Source organism: Cicer arietinum, chromosome 3 (assembly GCF_000331145.2).
Source record: "Cicer arietinum cultivar CDC Frontier isolate Library 1 chromosome 3, Cicar.CDCFrontier_v2.0, whole genome shotgun sequence".
NCBI classification, from domain to species: Eukaryota; Viridiplantae; Streptophyta; class Magnoliopsida; order Fabales; family Fabaceae; genus Cicer; species Cicer arietinum.
Window position 1 is genome coordinate 63,567,625 of NC_021162.2, and position 15,178 is coordinate 63,582,802.

General features: G+C 30.5%; 1 protein-coding gene and 1 non-coding gene across 2 annotated transcripts; one reads left to right on the plus strand and one right to left on the minus strand.

Moving 5' to 3' along the window:
* The first annotated feature begins 1,844 nt into the window (after positions 1 to 1,844).
* On the plus strand, positions 1,845 to 5,052 carry LOC101505412 (uncharacterized). Its single transcript, XR_012162501.1, has 2 exons — positions 1,845 to 2,259; positions 4,704 to 5,052. It is a non-coding gene; the product is annotated as an uncharacterized protein (transcript).
* Positions 5,053 to 7,546: 2,494 nt separating this feature from the next.
* LOC101505746 (protein AUXIN SIGNALING F-BOX 2) lies at positions 7,547 to 11,267 on the minus strand. The gene is made up of 3 exons (XM_004492953.4): positions 10,017 to 11,267; positions 8,871 to 9,366; positions 7,547 to 8,484 (listed from the first exon to the last, which is right to left on the minus strand). The coding sequence occupies exons 1-3, from the start codon at positions 10,466 to 10,468 to the stop codon at positions 7,717 to 7,719; spliced, it is 1,716 nt and encodes a 571-aa protein (XP_004493010.1). The 5' UTR covers positions 10,469 to 11,267; the 3' UTR covers positions 7,547 to 7,716.
* Between the last annotated feature and the right edge of the window lie 3,911 nt (positions 11,268 to 15,178).

The window sequence follows — 15,178 nt, forward strand, 5'->3', positions numbered from 1 at the left end:
ATAGTAAAACTAATTTACACTAATACTAGTTTACATTAGTTATTCTTTTTTAATTTTCTTTTGGCTTCTCATAGGTTCTTTTAGATAGTCTTATTTGATGTGTGGATATAGAAATTCTACCTCAACTTCACTATATTATAATAAAAAAAACTAAATTGATAAATTTATTGAGTAAAAAAATTATTTTAAGCATGGTATTCATTTGAAAACTTTCAAATTTATTTTATTTTATTGAAAATTTATTTTATTTTTACAAATATGCTAATTTGCATTAAAGTACTTTATGAAACTTTTTGAATCAACAATATACTGACGGATCATATGTCACCAAAAAAATAGACCATACAATGCAAGAAATACATAGGGTGGAACATTTTTTTTTTCCGAAAAAAATAAGGTTATTTATAATTACATTTATACCATTAATGAAAACTAATATTTATCCGTGTGTCTTCAATTCTAAACTTTGCCAAAGAGAAAAAAGGAAAACTGAAATGTAAAGTATATGCTCAAGGTAATTTTGGTTTTAAAAAAAAAAATTAAAGTAGTTTTTAAAAACAATATTGTAAAACATTATTATCAAGCAAGTTTTTAATTTTTAAATAGAAAAATAGTTTTTAAAACTCAATCAAACAAGTATCTAAATCTGAATTTCAATCTGTGATGTCCATAGTATGATACAGAAAATCATGATAATTTATAGTTTAATTTTAAAGTGAATAATATCACATTAATGATTTAAAATAACTAAATATTCTTTACATTAAAATTTTCTTTAAATGAAAAAAAAATTAAAAACATTTTTTTGTTTTAAATTTTCAAAAATACTGTTTTTTTTTTAAATTTCAAAAGGTCACAAAAAACCTCTACTTTAAAAAAAGTAAAGTAAATAATTTTTGTGAGTTTTAGATTTTTTTTTGAAATTTTAAAAACAAAAGAAATTATTTTAAAAAAAATATATTTGAATTTTCAGAAGTTTTTAAAAGAAAAAAAATGTAATTTAATTTTTTTTATTTAAAATTATTAAAGTGGTATTGTTTAATTTAAATTATATATTATCACATATTATCATTAATGATTGTCACATCATAAAATTCAAATTAAGAATAAGAGATTAAATGTCAATATTTTTAAAAATAATTTTTAATTAATACTAGATGAATTTTTAAACGTCTTCCATATATATCCACATTAATCTATTTGCAAAAAAATTTATTTTAAAAGGATTGTCAATTTCAATTTTTATTATGTTTTTAATTATACTCGTTAACTAATACTATAAATACGACTCTAAATTCAATATAATTTTCTATTGTAAAATAATTAATATAATTTTTTTTGTTTAAGAAAAAAACTAAAATTAAAAGAAGAAAAAAAATCACAATTTTGTTAATTTTTATCAAATTATTGACTTTAAAATGATTATTGTGATTTTCTTTTATTTATTTTTTATTATAATAAAGGAAAAGTGGATGATAATATAAAAAATGTAAATGACATTGACTTCAAAATAATACAAATAATATTAATAATTAGAAAATAATAATAATTAATATCATATTCAAAAGTGAAAATAATACTTTTTTTTAGAGTAAATGCAAGACAATGAAAGATTAAAATTTTAAAATAACTTTTGATTTAATTTAAATAAAAAATTTAAATCTTAAAATCAATGAAATTTCAATCTTGGAAATGAAAGGTAAGACGGTGTGAGCGTTTTTATGTATTAAAAATGTAAGAAAATATACAACACAGCAGAGGTTTTGGTTGTGTGTATTGTAACGTGGCAGACGATGATTGGGAGAATTTTGCGAGTAACAAATAGGTCCCTGGAACTGATATACACGTTTTCATTTCCTTCTAGCAATCATCCAAACACAGAGAAAGAAAGGAAAGAGGTGCGCACACAGTTCTTCCCTCAATCCCTTGCAAAATGAGCAACTACCAGAGAGCACCTCAAGACCCTTATCCTCCACCACCCTACGGATCACCTTACCCTCCACCACAGGGCTACCCCCTATCACAACCTCCACCTGGCTACCCATCAGCACCACCGCCACCATCCTACGAAGGCTATCCTCCGCCACTGCCTCCTGGTTATTCAACCTATCCATCGCGTCCTCAACATGAATCCTACCAAGGCTATTTCAACGATGGCTATCCTCCTCCACCTCCTCCTCCCAATTATCATTGCCACCAAGTCCAGCATCATTGTCACGATGATAATAACGCCGGCTTTTCTTCTTTCTTCCAAGGCTGGTACGTTTTTCAATTTTATCTTCTATTTCTCTTTTGAATTTCCCCCAATTTTATTGATTTATATTGTTATTATATTATTCGCTTAGGGTTTTTGTTTCGTGTTATGTACTATTTCATAGATTTATTTTATTACTAAACATTTCAGAGAATCATATGGACTCGTGTTGACTTGCATTGCATAGAATCACAAGTTTGAGAACTTTTGAGTGAATCCAATAAAACGTTATGGTTATTATCCCTCCAATCATGCCTAAAATGATATTGCTTTTCTTTTTATTCTAAAAACCCAACATGCAATCGCTGAATGATAAGGATTCTCAGTACACATAACATTAACCTCGGTTGTAGGCTTGTAGCACTCAGTTCTACGCATGCATCTAATATACTAATGTGAGCCCATTTGCAAAGGAGGTGAATGATCATGTATTGAGTCTCAACACCATAGCTCTTAGGAAGCATAAAGTAAGTCAGAGATCAGAGAACATGGACAAACTATAGGATGAGCTGAAACCTACCCTGTTGAGTTAAATCTAGATCCAAGGGAAACAGGGTCTCAGCATCCTTCTCTCTTAAGTGTGTGTATGGAACTAAGTTTGAACAACCAAACTCACATCCAAACACAGATTTTGCCATGAATTTAAGAAGCTCCTAATTGGAGTGTTGGCCCAAACGCAGGCTCCTGCCATGGAATTTGGTTTTTCCAAACATATGCTAAGTAATTTTGGGCCTTGTGATTGTCAATGTGTCAAACGAGTTTGAACACGTTATGCTCTTTTTTGTGTGTTGAGTTGTAAGTTTATCTTTGATTTGTTAATTTTTCAATTAATTTTGATATTATGTTTGTCGTTCTAGTTTAGTTTTGGCAACCTTGCATATGTACATATAATATATAAGAAGTTAGAGATGTAGGATACAATCAAATATTGGTAATGATGAACTACCTTAGACACAATTACAATGTGAGGTCAAAGATCATAATAGATTATAGAAGGTAGCAAGCAAGGAAACAAAAAGCTAGAGCTAATAAGAAAAGATTGAATTCTTTTTTGTTTGTTGGCCAAGGAAAAGTGAAGAAGAATTGAGCAAAATAATTTTACAGTAATTGAAAGCTTTAGAGCTAACACAATTTGATGAAACCCTAATTAAAAATTCAATATTCAAAATTAAATCTGAATTAAAATTTAAAAACTACTCCCCATTTTAAAATCACACACCTTGGAATGGGTACAGAGATGAAATATCTATACAGACACCATCAATTGGACCATTACTATTAAGCTGCCAACTGACCAGCACACAAAAGTATGCATTATTCATTCCTAACATAGGAACTGGTGAGGGAAGTTCTGACAACAGCTGTGCACAAAGTATATGCCAATCACATACTGTTAACTGGAGTCTGCATTTGCGAGACAAAGACAAAGTCGTAGACCACTTGAAGTAGTTTACATTTATGCTAACATCATTGATGGCTCAATCTAACCGTATAGGAAACAAGTTAACTTGTAGCTTTGTCGATTGTCATATAATATAACTAACACTAGCTAGATCAATGTCAACTTGTATGTACTACTACAGATAAGCCGTAGGTATATCCCTCACCTCCCATCACCCAGGAACTAAAACGTTTTAAAGGTCCACTTTATAAGACTTCAATTGTGTAAAATTTGATAACACTAAAGTCAATCTGGGTAATATTACTTGAGGTTTTCTGGATAACTACAACAAAATTTGATAATATAGTATATGTAAACCGTCAGTAGCATTACTTTAGACTACCATGTGCCACTTTCGGCCATATCTCATGTGCTAGCATATGTATAGCTTCAAAGAATTCATCAAGCTAAATTTAATTTCTGCTAGAAACATGATAAAGAGTAGAATGAGTAGAGTTGAATTCTCTTTATTCATTGAAGTTTGCTACATGTATTATCTTTCTTCATTAACTGCATGTTCCACTTCAAACTTAGGCAACCTTGAACCATTATATCAAAATAAAATCAAGAGTCAAATGTAGCTAAAAAAGATAGTTCTTCTTATGATACCTACTCTTCTTTGTTAAAAATAATGCAGATCTCATTCTTTTCTTAGTTTGATAAAGAATTTATATTTTAGTCATTTGTTCAAATTTATTATGCTTATGCCAAGCTTTGTTTCTGGCAACTTTGATTGTCAATTGGTTTAACAAACTATCTGTCAAAGTTTAGGGAGAAATATTGTGTCACACTACAAGCTTTCCTTGATCTTCATAAGTAATCAGTTTGTTTCTCTAACTTACTATTAAACAAGAATATTCTATGGAATTGTTATATTGCAGCTTGAGGCATCAACTTTTAATCAAAAAAGTCGCATGAATTCTTTTTAGTTTTATATTATTTGTACTTTTTAAAACCTTTATGAAGTTAATTTGAAAGTAAGGTTTATTTGCTTGTTTATATGTGCAGCTTGACAGCGCTTTGTTGCTGTTGTTTGTTAGAGGAGTGTTGCTTTTGATGATCATATTGAAAGCTGTGTCTTCAGTTTGGTGCACCTGGCTGGTTATAACTCTCTGGATAAATGTTGCTCTAATGTACTGTCTTGCTTGATTTGTGCGGGATCTGGGACTGTTAGTCATTCTTGTAACTCTTGGTTTTTACTTTTTACCCTTGCCCTTTTTTGGGTTGTTCATAATTTCTGTGAAGTGGTCTTTGTGAATCTCTCTCTGTGTATGGACTTATATCTATTGGAAACTGGAAACAACAGTCTATGGGTGGAATTACAACCTAAAATATTAATCTACCTTGTCTTGCTATATTATTTTCTGTAAACACCACCTTTATTCTTTCTGACTAGATCATTTGGATAACCTTTGGATCCTCCCCCCTTCAATTCTCCCGATTATCTACTGTGGAAAATGAATACGGGTGATAAGTCAGGAGTGGAGAGAGTATCCTATGATTCAAATAAGGTTTGGTCCACAGTAGACCAAATTAGATAACCATGGTTTATTGTTAAAAACTACTGATTAATAATATATACCGTTCCATTGCAGATCCAAAACTTTTTAAGTTGATATTGAAAAATCTATAGAAATATGTTTTTCAAGGTTTATACTATTCAAGTACATTTTACCTTTTATTCTTAATAGTAGGATAACTTGTACTTATCATATCTTAATCACATTGTGATTAATATTAAATACTAACTATTGTGGAAAAGCAAGTTTTCAACTTCTTATGCTGTAGGGATGAGAAAAATCATTTGACTCAGACTGAATCCGAGCCAACGAATGGACCAATTTGATACAAAAAATTGAAGTGCATCAAAAACTGAATCAAACTGAACTCTTTTTAAACCAAATCAATTTATAAAATTGGGAAACAAATTGTATTTATAAAAATTGTTTGTTAACCAAATTTTTTTAAAAAAATAAAAATCAAATTGGAATGGAACTATTTTAAATTCAGCAAAACCTAAACCTCAAAATCAAACATGACTTAAAATCACAAATATGCAAACTGAACTGAAGAACCACATGACTATTGCCGCCATCGTTCCTTTCTTCTCATTTAACTTCTACCGCAAATACCTCTGTCGTTCCTATCTTTGACATTGTTCTTCGCGGAAAGAAAAAAAACAAAAACGTGTGTTGTTGTATTCTTTCATCTTGCCTCAACTTTCCTTAATTTGGTTTTCTGCATATCTACGATTATGTATTTTTCATATGGATTTTCTAGGTATTTGCTCAATGGATTTTCTGCATTTTTCATAAAATTCACGGTGACTAGAAATCGACCACTCCACTTACGCCTAGATATAAGAGCTTATATTTTTAGGGTGAGTTTCTCATTCTCACTTAGTCATCACACCACCAATATGATAAATGAGTTAATTGGTAAAAATCTACACAAGCATTGACAAATATTAAAAGTCCAATATGTTTTTTTTCTTCTTAAAAATATGAAGAAAATTTTACCTTATGCACCCACTGCTATACTCCTAACCTCAATTTAAAAAAAAATGTCAATTTTACCTTTTTTATTTTTATATATTCAAATTTAATTTTCACTTTTCACTATTCAAAGTTTTTTAGGTTTATTGCTCCAAGATTTCTGTTATGCAAAAGTAACTCGAAAAACTTGGAGATTTCAAATTTCCCGAAAATATACTTACAAACTAAAAAAAAAAAGTTTTCTGCTCGGTACAAATTTGTTTTGGAAAATTGAAAACCCCTAAAATTTTAATAACAATTAGAATTTTTTTTTTAAGTTTCTCGACTCAAATTGTGTATCAATAAAGTTGAAAAAAATTTATCAGTGTTATGTACTAAAAACTTGATAAAAGTTTTCTCATAATTTAGAAAATTTTGACACTCATGCTCCGAGAAACTTGAATAAAAATGTGAGTGAAAATAACGGTTACTAATATTTATATGATAGAAAAAAAGAATTTCGTTAGATTCGTTGGGGTAGAAGTACAATTATAGAGTTCAAGATAAAATTTTCAAATATGAATTGGAAAATAAAATGAATAAAAAGTTTTAAAAAATAAACAATCAAATAAAAAATAAATTCATCACTCAAACCAATTCCCCTGCAGTATTTGAATTAACCGAAACCCACTTAAATTGATGCAAAAATAGGAAAAAATTGAGCTTTTGAATCGTATGCTAGGGTTTGGATGGATTGACAAAATTGGACGTGAACTCACCCAAACACGACCAAAGCTCAACCATATTATGTTGTCCAACAATGTGAATGCTATGTTAGACTACATTCATAAGTAGACCACGATGGATCTATGCATAAAAGACATCCAAAACACTAGCATTGATTGATGAGTCTCGTCCATACCAAGTCCTCTCTAACCACAAATTTGCTTCTCCACTCTCTCTGACTAAACCACAACCACCAGACAAAATGAAAGGAACATCTCCTAAGAAAGCCTCGTTTGGACCTCAACCAAAACTATCAGATAAAGGTACCAACTTGTTTATGTGGTGTGTTGGCACTAATGGCTTCCTTTTGAGGGGATCGTTCTTAGTTTTAGAGGTGACCAATGATTATATTGGAATGTTTGATAAAATGTCTCCAACAAAAATCATAGAGCATGAAAATTTATTTGTAGTTCATTCCAATGACATCATCTACCTATCCACTCTTCAATTGGCTTCTAATCAAAAGATTTCTTAGACATATTCCGCACAATCCACAAATAAAATGTTTCTTGGAGCAATTGAATCAATTGAAATCATTTGCAAAGGCGTCACATAGAATACAAGTACATAAAACAAGACTCAACACACTGATGAAGTGAAGTGGCATCTAATATTATGTATAAAAACTAGCAAAGTGCAAGGACATAACAAAACCACTACATATCCGGAGAGTCTAAATAAAATTGCATTAATCAGTCAGCCTAAACAGAATACAAACTGCTTAATAACAGAAGAAAAATTAAACTGAACCTAAAATGCACCTATAAAGTCCATACATATTCTGGTGCATCGTTCCTTTTCCCAGCCACTGTGCGATACAAATACATCTTCTCCACTCTCTGCTCATCTTCCATATCACAATCTTCTTGTTCACTTTCATTGAAGATCTCAACATTCAGCCTCGGCATCTTCTTAGCTAGTGTCTTGCACGCTCCTACAGTCACTTCGCACGACGACATCCAAAGGGATCGCATTGTTTCATACTTCCCTATGTCTGTCAGAAGAGCCGAGTCGCCAAAAGGACAGTCTCTCATCTCAAGCTTGCGAAGCTTTTTGCATCCGTTCAATACATAGAGCATTCCCTTGTCACTCTCACCAGCAAATGCTATAGACAACATTTCAAGCTGATCAGCATACATTCCGATGTAAAGGAAGACCTGGTCAGTCAACTTCCCTGAGAGTGATAACCGTCTCAGTCGCTTGCATGACTGCACGATCGCCCCGAAACCTTCATCGAGTGGCTGCATAGTATCAGGGTCAGGTTTTGTTGCATCAAGAATACATAACCTAAATCGGATAAAATTCGGGCAGTTCTTAGCCACTGTTATGAGAGCTGCATTAGTCATCTGGTGACAGAAGTAGAGTAATGAGTGAAGCTTGGGGCATCCCATCGATATTGCTACCAGTCCTTTTTCTGTAACAGCTGCATGATTTCCAAAGGGAGCTGAGGGAAAAACCCTCAATTCTTCCAAATCTTTACATGAACTAGCTACAACACCTAGTCCTTTGTCACCAATGCAATCCATTATCTGCACAAGTACAACACCAAGTCCTTTATATCATGATTTGGTTTTGGTCCCTACATAAAAGTTTTTATTTGTTTATCATCCTTGCAAATATACCTCATTTTGCTTTGGTCTTGTTCAGTTTTAGCCCCTGCAAAATTTTCTCATATTGGAATGGGTCCGCCTAATAGTTATTTTAGACAATATTACGGGGACCAATTCCTATATTAAATTTTGCAAGGATTATGACAAAGCACCAAGGACCAAAAGGTAATGTGGTATATTTGCAAGGACAAAAAATAAAAAACTTCATGGACTAAAAAAGGTATGCTTACAGGGACCAAATGCATATTCAAACCTAATAACTATTAACAAGTAAAAGGAAGACATTTTAAGCTTGATATAGTTACCCATAAGCGCTGTAGTTTCCCACAATGGCGAATGAGTTTAATCAGCTCACTGCTCTGAATGCCTGCAGCATAGCTTAAGTTCAAGGATGTTAAGTTTTGCGAAATTGGATATATAGCTGCCAGGCTAAAAGGAGCCACTTCCAAAAACCCCGACAAACTGGTTATTGACTTGCACTTAAGAATGGTAGCCTTAAGCTTCGCATAGGTATCTGAGTTGAGATCATGGAAAAATGACCCAATACCCAAATCCACTAGCTGAGGCGCTCGCATCAGTATCTTTTGAAGTGCATCAACAGGCACAGAACGGTTCAACCTTAAACTCTTGAGGTTAGGAGATCTTGCCACAAGTCTCTCAAGTGCTCCCAAATTAATTTCTCCTTTAAGGCAAGCAAAATTCAGAGAGACAAGTGATGTGCAGCTTTCGGGAAAACAACTTAGCCACTGTCCTTTGTGGTCTTCAACTTCATTCTCTTGCAAGTCCAGCTCCCTAAGAGACCTGCATTTCAATATAACATGAGCCAATCGCAAAGTCAATAACACATTCTTAACATGCTGCACACAATTCTCAATCAGCAAAACACATTTCTCAACAATGTTTTCCCTAACCCCAAATGTATCACACACAAGATAATCTGGAGCAAAACATTTTCCCAACTAACATTGCTCGTCTTTATGAATTCACAAATTGATAATGAAATAAACAATTGTCAATCAAAATCCTCAATATACTTTTCGTGATACTAATGAAAAATAGTATGTCCATAAAACTAGACACGAGGTAAAAGTTAAGCTCAAAGCACTCAACCACTTTGCTGAACTAATTGTACTCTTATTTTCTAACCGGTAGCAACAAAGAGAACACAAGCCAACAATAAACTAATAAATATAAATAAAAAAACATTAAATTTTGATAGTACAATAAGACAAGGACATACACCAAAACAGAACATAACTGCAATATACCTTAACCGTACAGATAGAAAAACAAAAACAAAAACAAGAAACCATCAAAATTGTACAGACAGAATCTAAACACCATATGAAAACAAAGACAACATAAACCAAAAACAAATTATCCAACAAATACATAATATAATTAAAAAAACACTAACAACACAAGATTCAACCCAACAAATCAGCTCTCACCTGCAATTTGCAGCTACAGCAGCAAGACCATCAGTGGTGAACCCTTCACAACTAACAAGAACTAAAGACTTAAAATCCATGAAAGAACGAGAAAGTAGCTCTAGGCTATCATCAGAGACAACCATTCTCTTCAACCTAAGCTCCTCCAATCCAACTTTACTCTTAGCCAGTGCTTCAATCCATGGATAGACAAAACCACCCCAACCATGAGGAACCAAACTAAAGTCAGCAAAATGAGGTTTTCCTTTCAAAGTTAAAGATTTGAGACTTGGAAACCTTTGGACCAACCTCTCAGGACTAATAGAGTAACAGTTCCCTATGAAAACTCTTTGTCTTGTAAATCTCTCTATTCTACACCAACTTTTGCATACCAAAGACAAAGCGTTTCGGTCACTATGTGACACCACATAGTCAAACACATGTTCTATTACCTCGTCTGGAAAATAATTCATTTTTCTATAATCTCACTCAACAGTTCCAAATTCTACAACTTCCATAGAAAATTTTCATACTCTCAACGAGGAAAAACAACAACAAAGATAGAACACACGCGTAATAAACAACCAAGATCTAAAACACTGAGACACCTTTAGAAATCAGAGAAAAGAAAAACAGATCTTACTTAACTAGAGTGAGATAACAAGATCTTTAAATCTATAACATGATGAGAGATCTGGAAGGAAAAAAGGCTAAAAATAATTTAAAGGAAAAAAGGTACTGTTAAAAATTGAAAATTTAACATTTTCTAGTTTGGATCTGCATGATAGCAACCAAAAAGGACACAAATTTTATCTGGTGAATACAGTTACAGAAGGAGAAAAAAAATTGAAAAATGGTATGGAAGAGAAGAAAACCAAGCAGAAAAATTATGATCTTGCAAACCAAAGGGTTGTAGTGATGATGATGGTGAAATGGGATTTTTCTAAAAGTAAAAAAAACAAAAAAATGAAGAAAAAAGAGAACTGAAACTGGATAGATGATAGATCTAAGAAAATCTAAGCTTATGCAGAAATAGTAATTACATTATACAGCACATAGCAACTAAAGAGAGTGAGAGAAAGAACAAAACCCATTTTCAGTTGTTTTTCTTTGAGTCACATGGGGCTTTGTTGTTGTTTGTTAAAACCATAATAACTCAGAGAGAGAGATATATTTAACCATGGTTAGATGAATGAAACGGAGAGCGTGGATTTGAATGATGGGAAATAGAGAGAATCTGAACCGTTGAATGGGTGAACATGCATGTGTCTTTGTCACTGCTTTCGAAGTGAGCCACCCCTCTGCCAAAAGCATAGCACCCTGTTTACCAAAAGAGAGTTTTCAAAGAGAAAGAAAACAAATAGAAAACGATTGTTGGATTATTAATTCATTAATGACACCTGGTTTCGGGGAAAACTACGATATTGCCCTGCCTAGGTCTCCTTAGATAAGACCGAAATTAACACGTGTCATTAATCTTCTTGCTCGTGTTCGCCACTCGCGGTACTGTACTATACTAGACTAGTTAAACTTACTAACCAAAAATAACTCATTTTAAGTTCTACTCCTTCTATACTTAAACATTAATATATTTTTATTAAAAAATATTGCTAATATTCTTTAGTATAGTATTATATACAATCTTTCATTGTAAATGGCGGAAACTGTTTTCTTGAAATAAATTTTTGGTTGAACTTTGCTATTTACAGGGAAGGGGTTTAACTATGCAGTTTTTAAATTTGACTATAAATTCTTTGGACGGTAATTGTAGTATTTTTGTACGATGGATTAGAATATTCTTTCTATTCTCATTAATAAAAAATTTCCTTATAAAAAAAACACAGATTTTGAAGTAAAAACATAAATAGCAAAGAAAAAGGTTCAAATTGGCATCAGAAAAGGGCCTAAACATAAATTTTGGAAAAGTGGATGACTAATTTGAAACATTATAATTTTGTAGGGACTACTTGCAAATTTTGAATATTATAGGACCAATTTGAAAAATTATTAGGATCAATTTGCAAACTTTGAAAACAAATATGGACTATTGTCGTGATTTTAACACATAAAAGAACAAAATTATAAATTTTGAAAAGATATAGGAATCATTTCAAATATAAGGTAAAAGAGAATTATATGCAGAGTAAAAGAAGAGAAATGGAGCAAAGATTTGCAAGAATGTTCTTATTATTTCTCATATTTTATTTGCATATGACTATTTCTTAATTTTCAGAGGCAAGCCATCTAACTTGAAAAAATCATAAATATTTTGTAGCATGAATGTGGAGTAGCAAACCAAGGACACTACAACTAATATGTTGGGTGTTCAGATTCATAAAAGATAAAGTTTGGAGGAAAATCAACTTCCATAATAGTAAATGTTTATTGAGAGCAGAGAATGAAGTTTTGATTAAATTGATGCTTCAAATTATACCAACATATATCATGAGCATATTCATTCTTCTATATTCACTTCGAGATTGGGAAAAAATGTTGAACTTTTTATAAAGGGATCACAATGATAATGGTGGCAAAGGTATTTGTTGGTTTTCGCAATACAAACTTGCAATGCACAAGGAAGATGGTGGAGTGAGCTTCAAGAATTTTAGTGCTTGCAACCTTGCAGTATACGCTTGGCAAGTAAGGGTGCCATTTTTTGACAAATTCGAAAAGCTTTATCACTCAAATCTTCAAAGTGTGATACTTTCATAAGGGTTATTTCCTAATGTCCACATAGACCACAATCCAAGGTGTGGAGGAGTATTTGGAGCACCAAGTTTTTTGTTTTGAGATTATAGTAAATGCTTCATTGGTGATGACATTAACATTTGTATTTTCACAAACACTATATTTGTTTTGATGGATCAATCATTCTCATACCTTCATACCTTCTCATTTCCCTCTCAATTAAGCTAAAGTCGAGTAACTGTCTTACTCAACATTGTACCTAAATCTTAGAATTATCTATTATGGAATTCTCTCTTTGATTCAATCATATTCAACAAGATCACTCACACTTATTTGTTTAAATCTATTAAAGAAGATAGAAAAATTTACAAATAACAGAAAAATATGATCTATTCAGTGCAAAGTGTTTATAAATTTTATATAAATGAGACTATTAATACTTTAAATAAAAAAGTCACTCAAACTTCGCGAGCCACCTTTTCTTCGAAAATAATGTATGCTTTATATTGTTATTATACAATATCGAATAAGATAAAATAACAAATCAATATATATACACCAATAATGTAAAAAAAATTTACACATGCATTCAATAAAATTATGTTCAAGTGCCAGTTTATTGTGCTAATTATTAAAATATATGGACAAATGTCTACATAATGTGATTTTATTGGATACATATATATAAAAAAAAAAATTACACAACTGGTGTATACAAATTAAATTCTAAAAATAATTACTCATTTACTTATGTTTTATGATACTTCTTCACCCTTGCAAAATATTTTTTCTCTTCTCTTGAATGGTTTCTTGTCAAAATATATTGTGTGAAAAACCATCTAAATTATACATTTTAAAATAAACAATTAGTATTAAATTAATATTTAGACACAATTACTCATGTGATCCTTTAATTTAATTTAAGATAACACTTTATTCATTTTTTTTTTCTTTCGATTTGGTCATTTATTTAATTTTAAGTAAATAATTTGTTTTTTATGTTTTAAAATATTAACAATGTTATCCTTTTTTACAAAAATTGATCAAAATTTTCAAACAAAACTCATAAAATTAATTATCATCTTCAATATAATGCAAATTTCATCAAATTTATAACTCAAATATTCAAATAAACTCATATTTTTATTCTTTATATTTTCGAATTTTTGTAGTAAAATTAAATAAAGGATAAAATTGAAAAAGAAAAAAAAATGATTGAAGTGTTATCTGAAATTAAGTTAAAGGACCGCAGGAGCAATTGTGTCTAATATTTATAATTATTCAAATTGTTGGGATTTTTTTAACTATATCCCTTTTTAGAAGAAAAAATTGTCAATATACCCTAGTTTAAAACTAATATACAAAAATGTCATTTTTTTAATCTTCGAGAAGTCGCAAAATGCACCACCAAATGAAATAAATTTTTGTTTGGCTCCTTTAGAAGGTTACATTAGGGAGATGCGATCATATATTCATTTTTTTAACAAATAATAAAATAATAATTTAATAAAAAAATAATAAAAAGTAAATTATATCAATAAAATCAAATAAAATACATTAAATGAGAACGTGGTTGTACAAGTTGATAGGAGATGGTTGTATAACAAGTACAATGTAACTCTATTAATAGAAATTGCATAGGATGTGAACAACAATGTAATTCTCATTGCTCGTGTTCTGGTGGAGGGTAAGACGAGAGAGAATTGAAGTTTTTTTTCTGAGAAATTTGAGAAAATATATTATTCCACATACCAATCTTTGTTTGATTTCATATAGTCATAAATCCATTAATGAGATTATAATAATATAAAAATAGGGGGCAAAATACTCAGTCAAATCATGTGTTTTGCATCCCACATATTTCACAAATTTTCGCGATGGAGTTTAAGGATAACTATCTCTTATTTTGCACATAAATTAGCTACTTAATTTTATTTTGTAAACATAAGATATAGTTGTGAACAAAATAAAATTAAGTTGATATAATAATATAGCACATTATTTGTTATGACTCATCTATTCAACCACATTAATTTTGATTTATTGGTTTCAATTTAATGTATTTTGTTTGATATTATTAATATAATTTACTAATTTTTTTAATTATAATTATAATTATTTTTATTATTATTATTTTTATTTATTTATTATATCTGAAAAAAATAGGAAAAAATTATTAACAAAATAGAATTAAATTGCTAATTTAAAAATAGGAAGGATATGTTAAAATAATATAAATTTATCTACAAAATACAACGGAGTTGTTAAAATAATATAACACCTTATTTGTTTTGGTACATTTAGTCAACCACATTTTTTTCTTCAATTTAATGTATTTTATTTGATTTTATTGATATAATTTTGTTTTTTCAAATATTTTTATTATTTTTAATTTATTATAAACAATTATTTAATTGTTAAAAAAAAATTAAAGGCTGGTACATGATTGCATCTCCAAGTTGCGACCTCGGGTTAAAAAGAATTGTCTTGTCGGA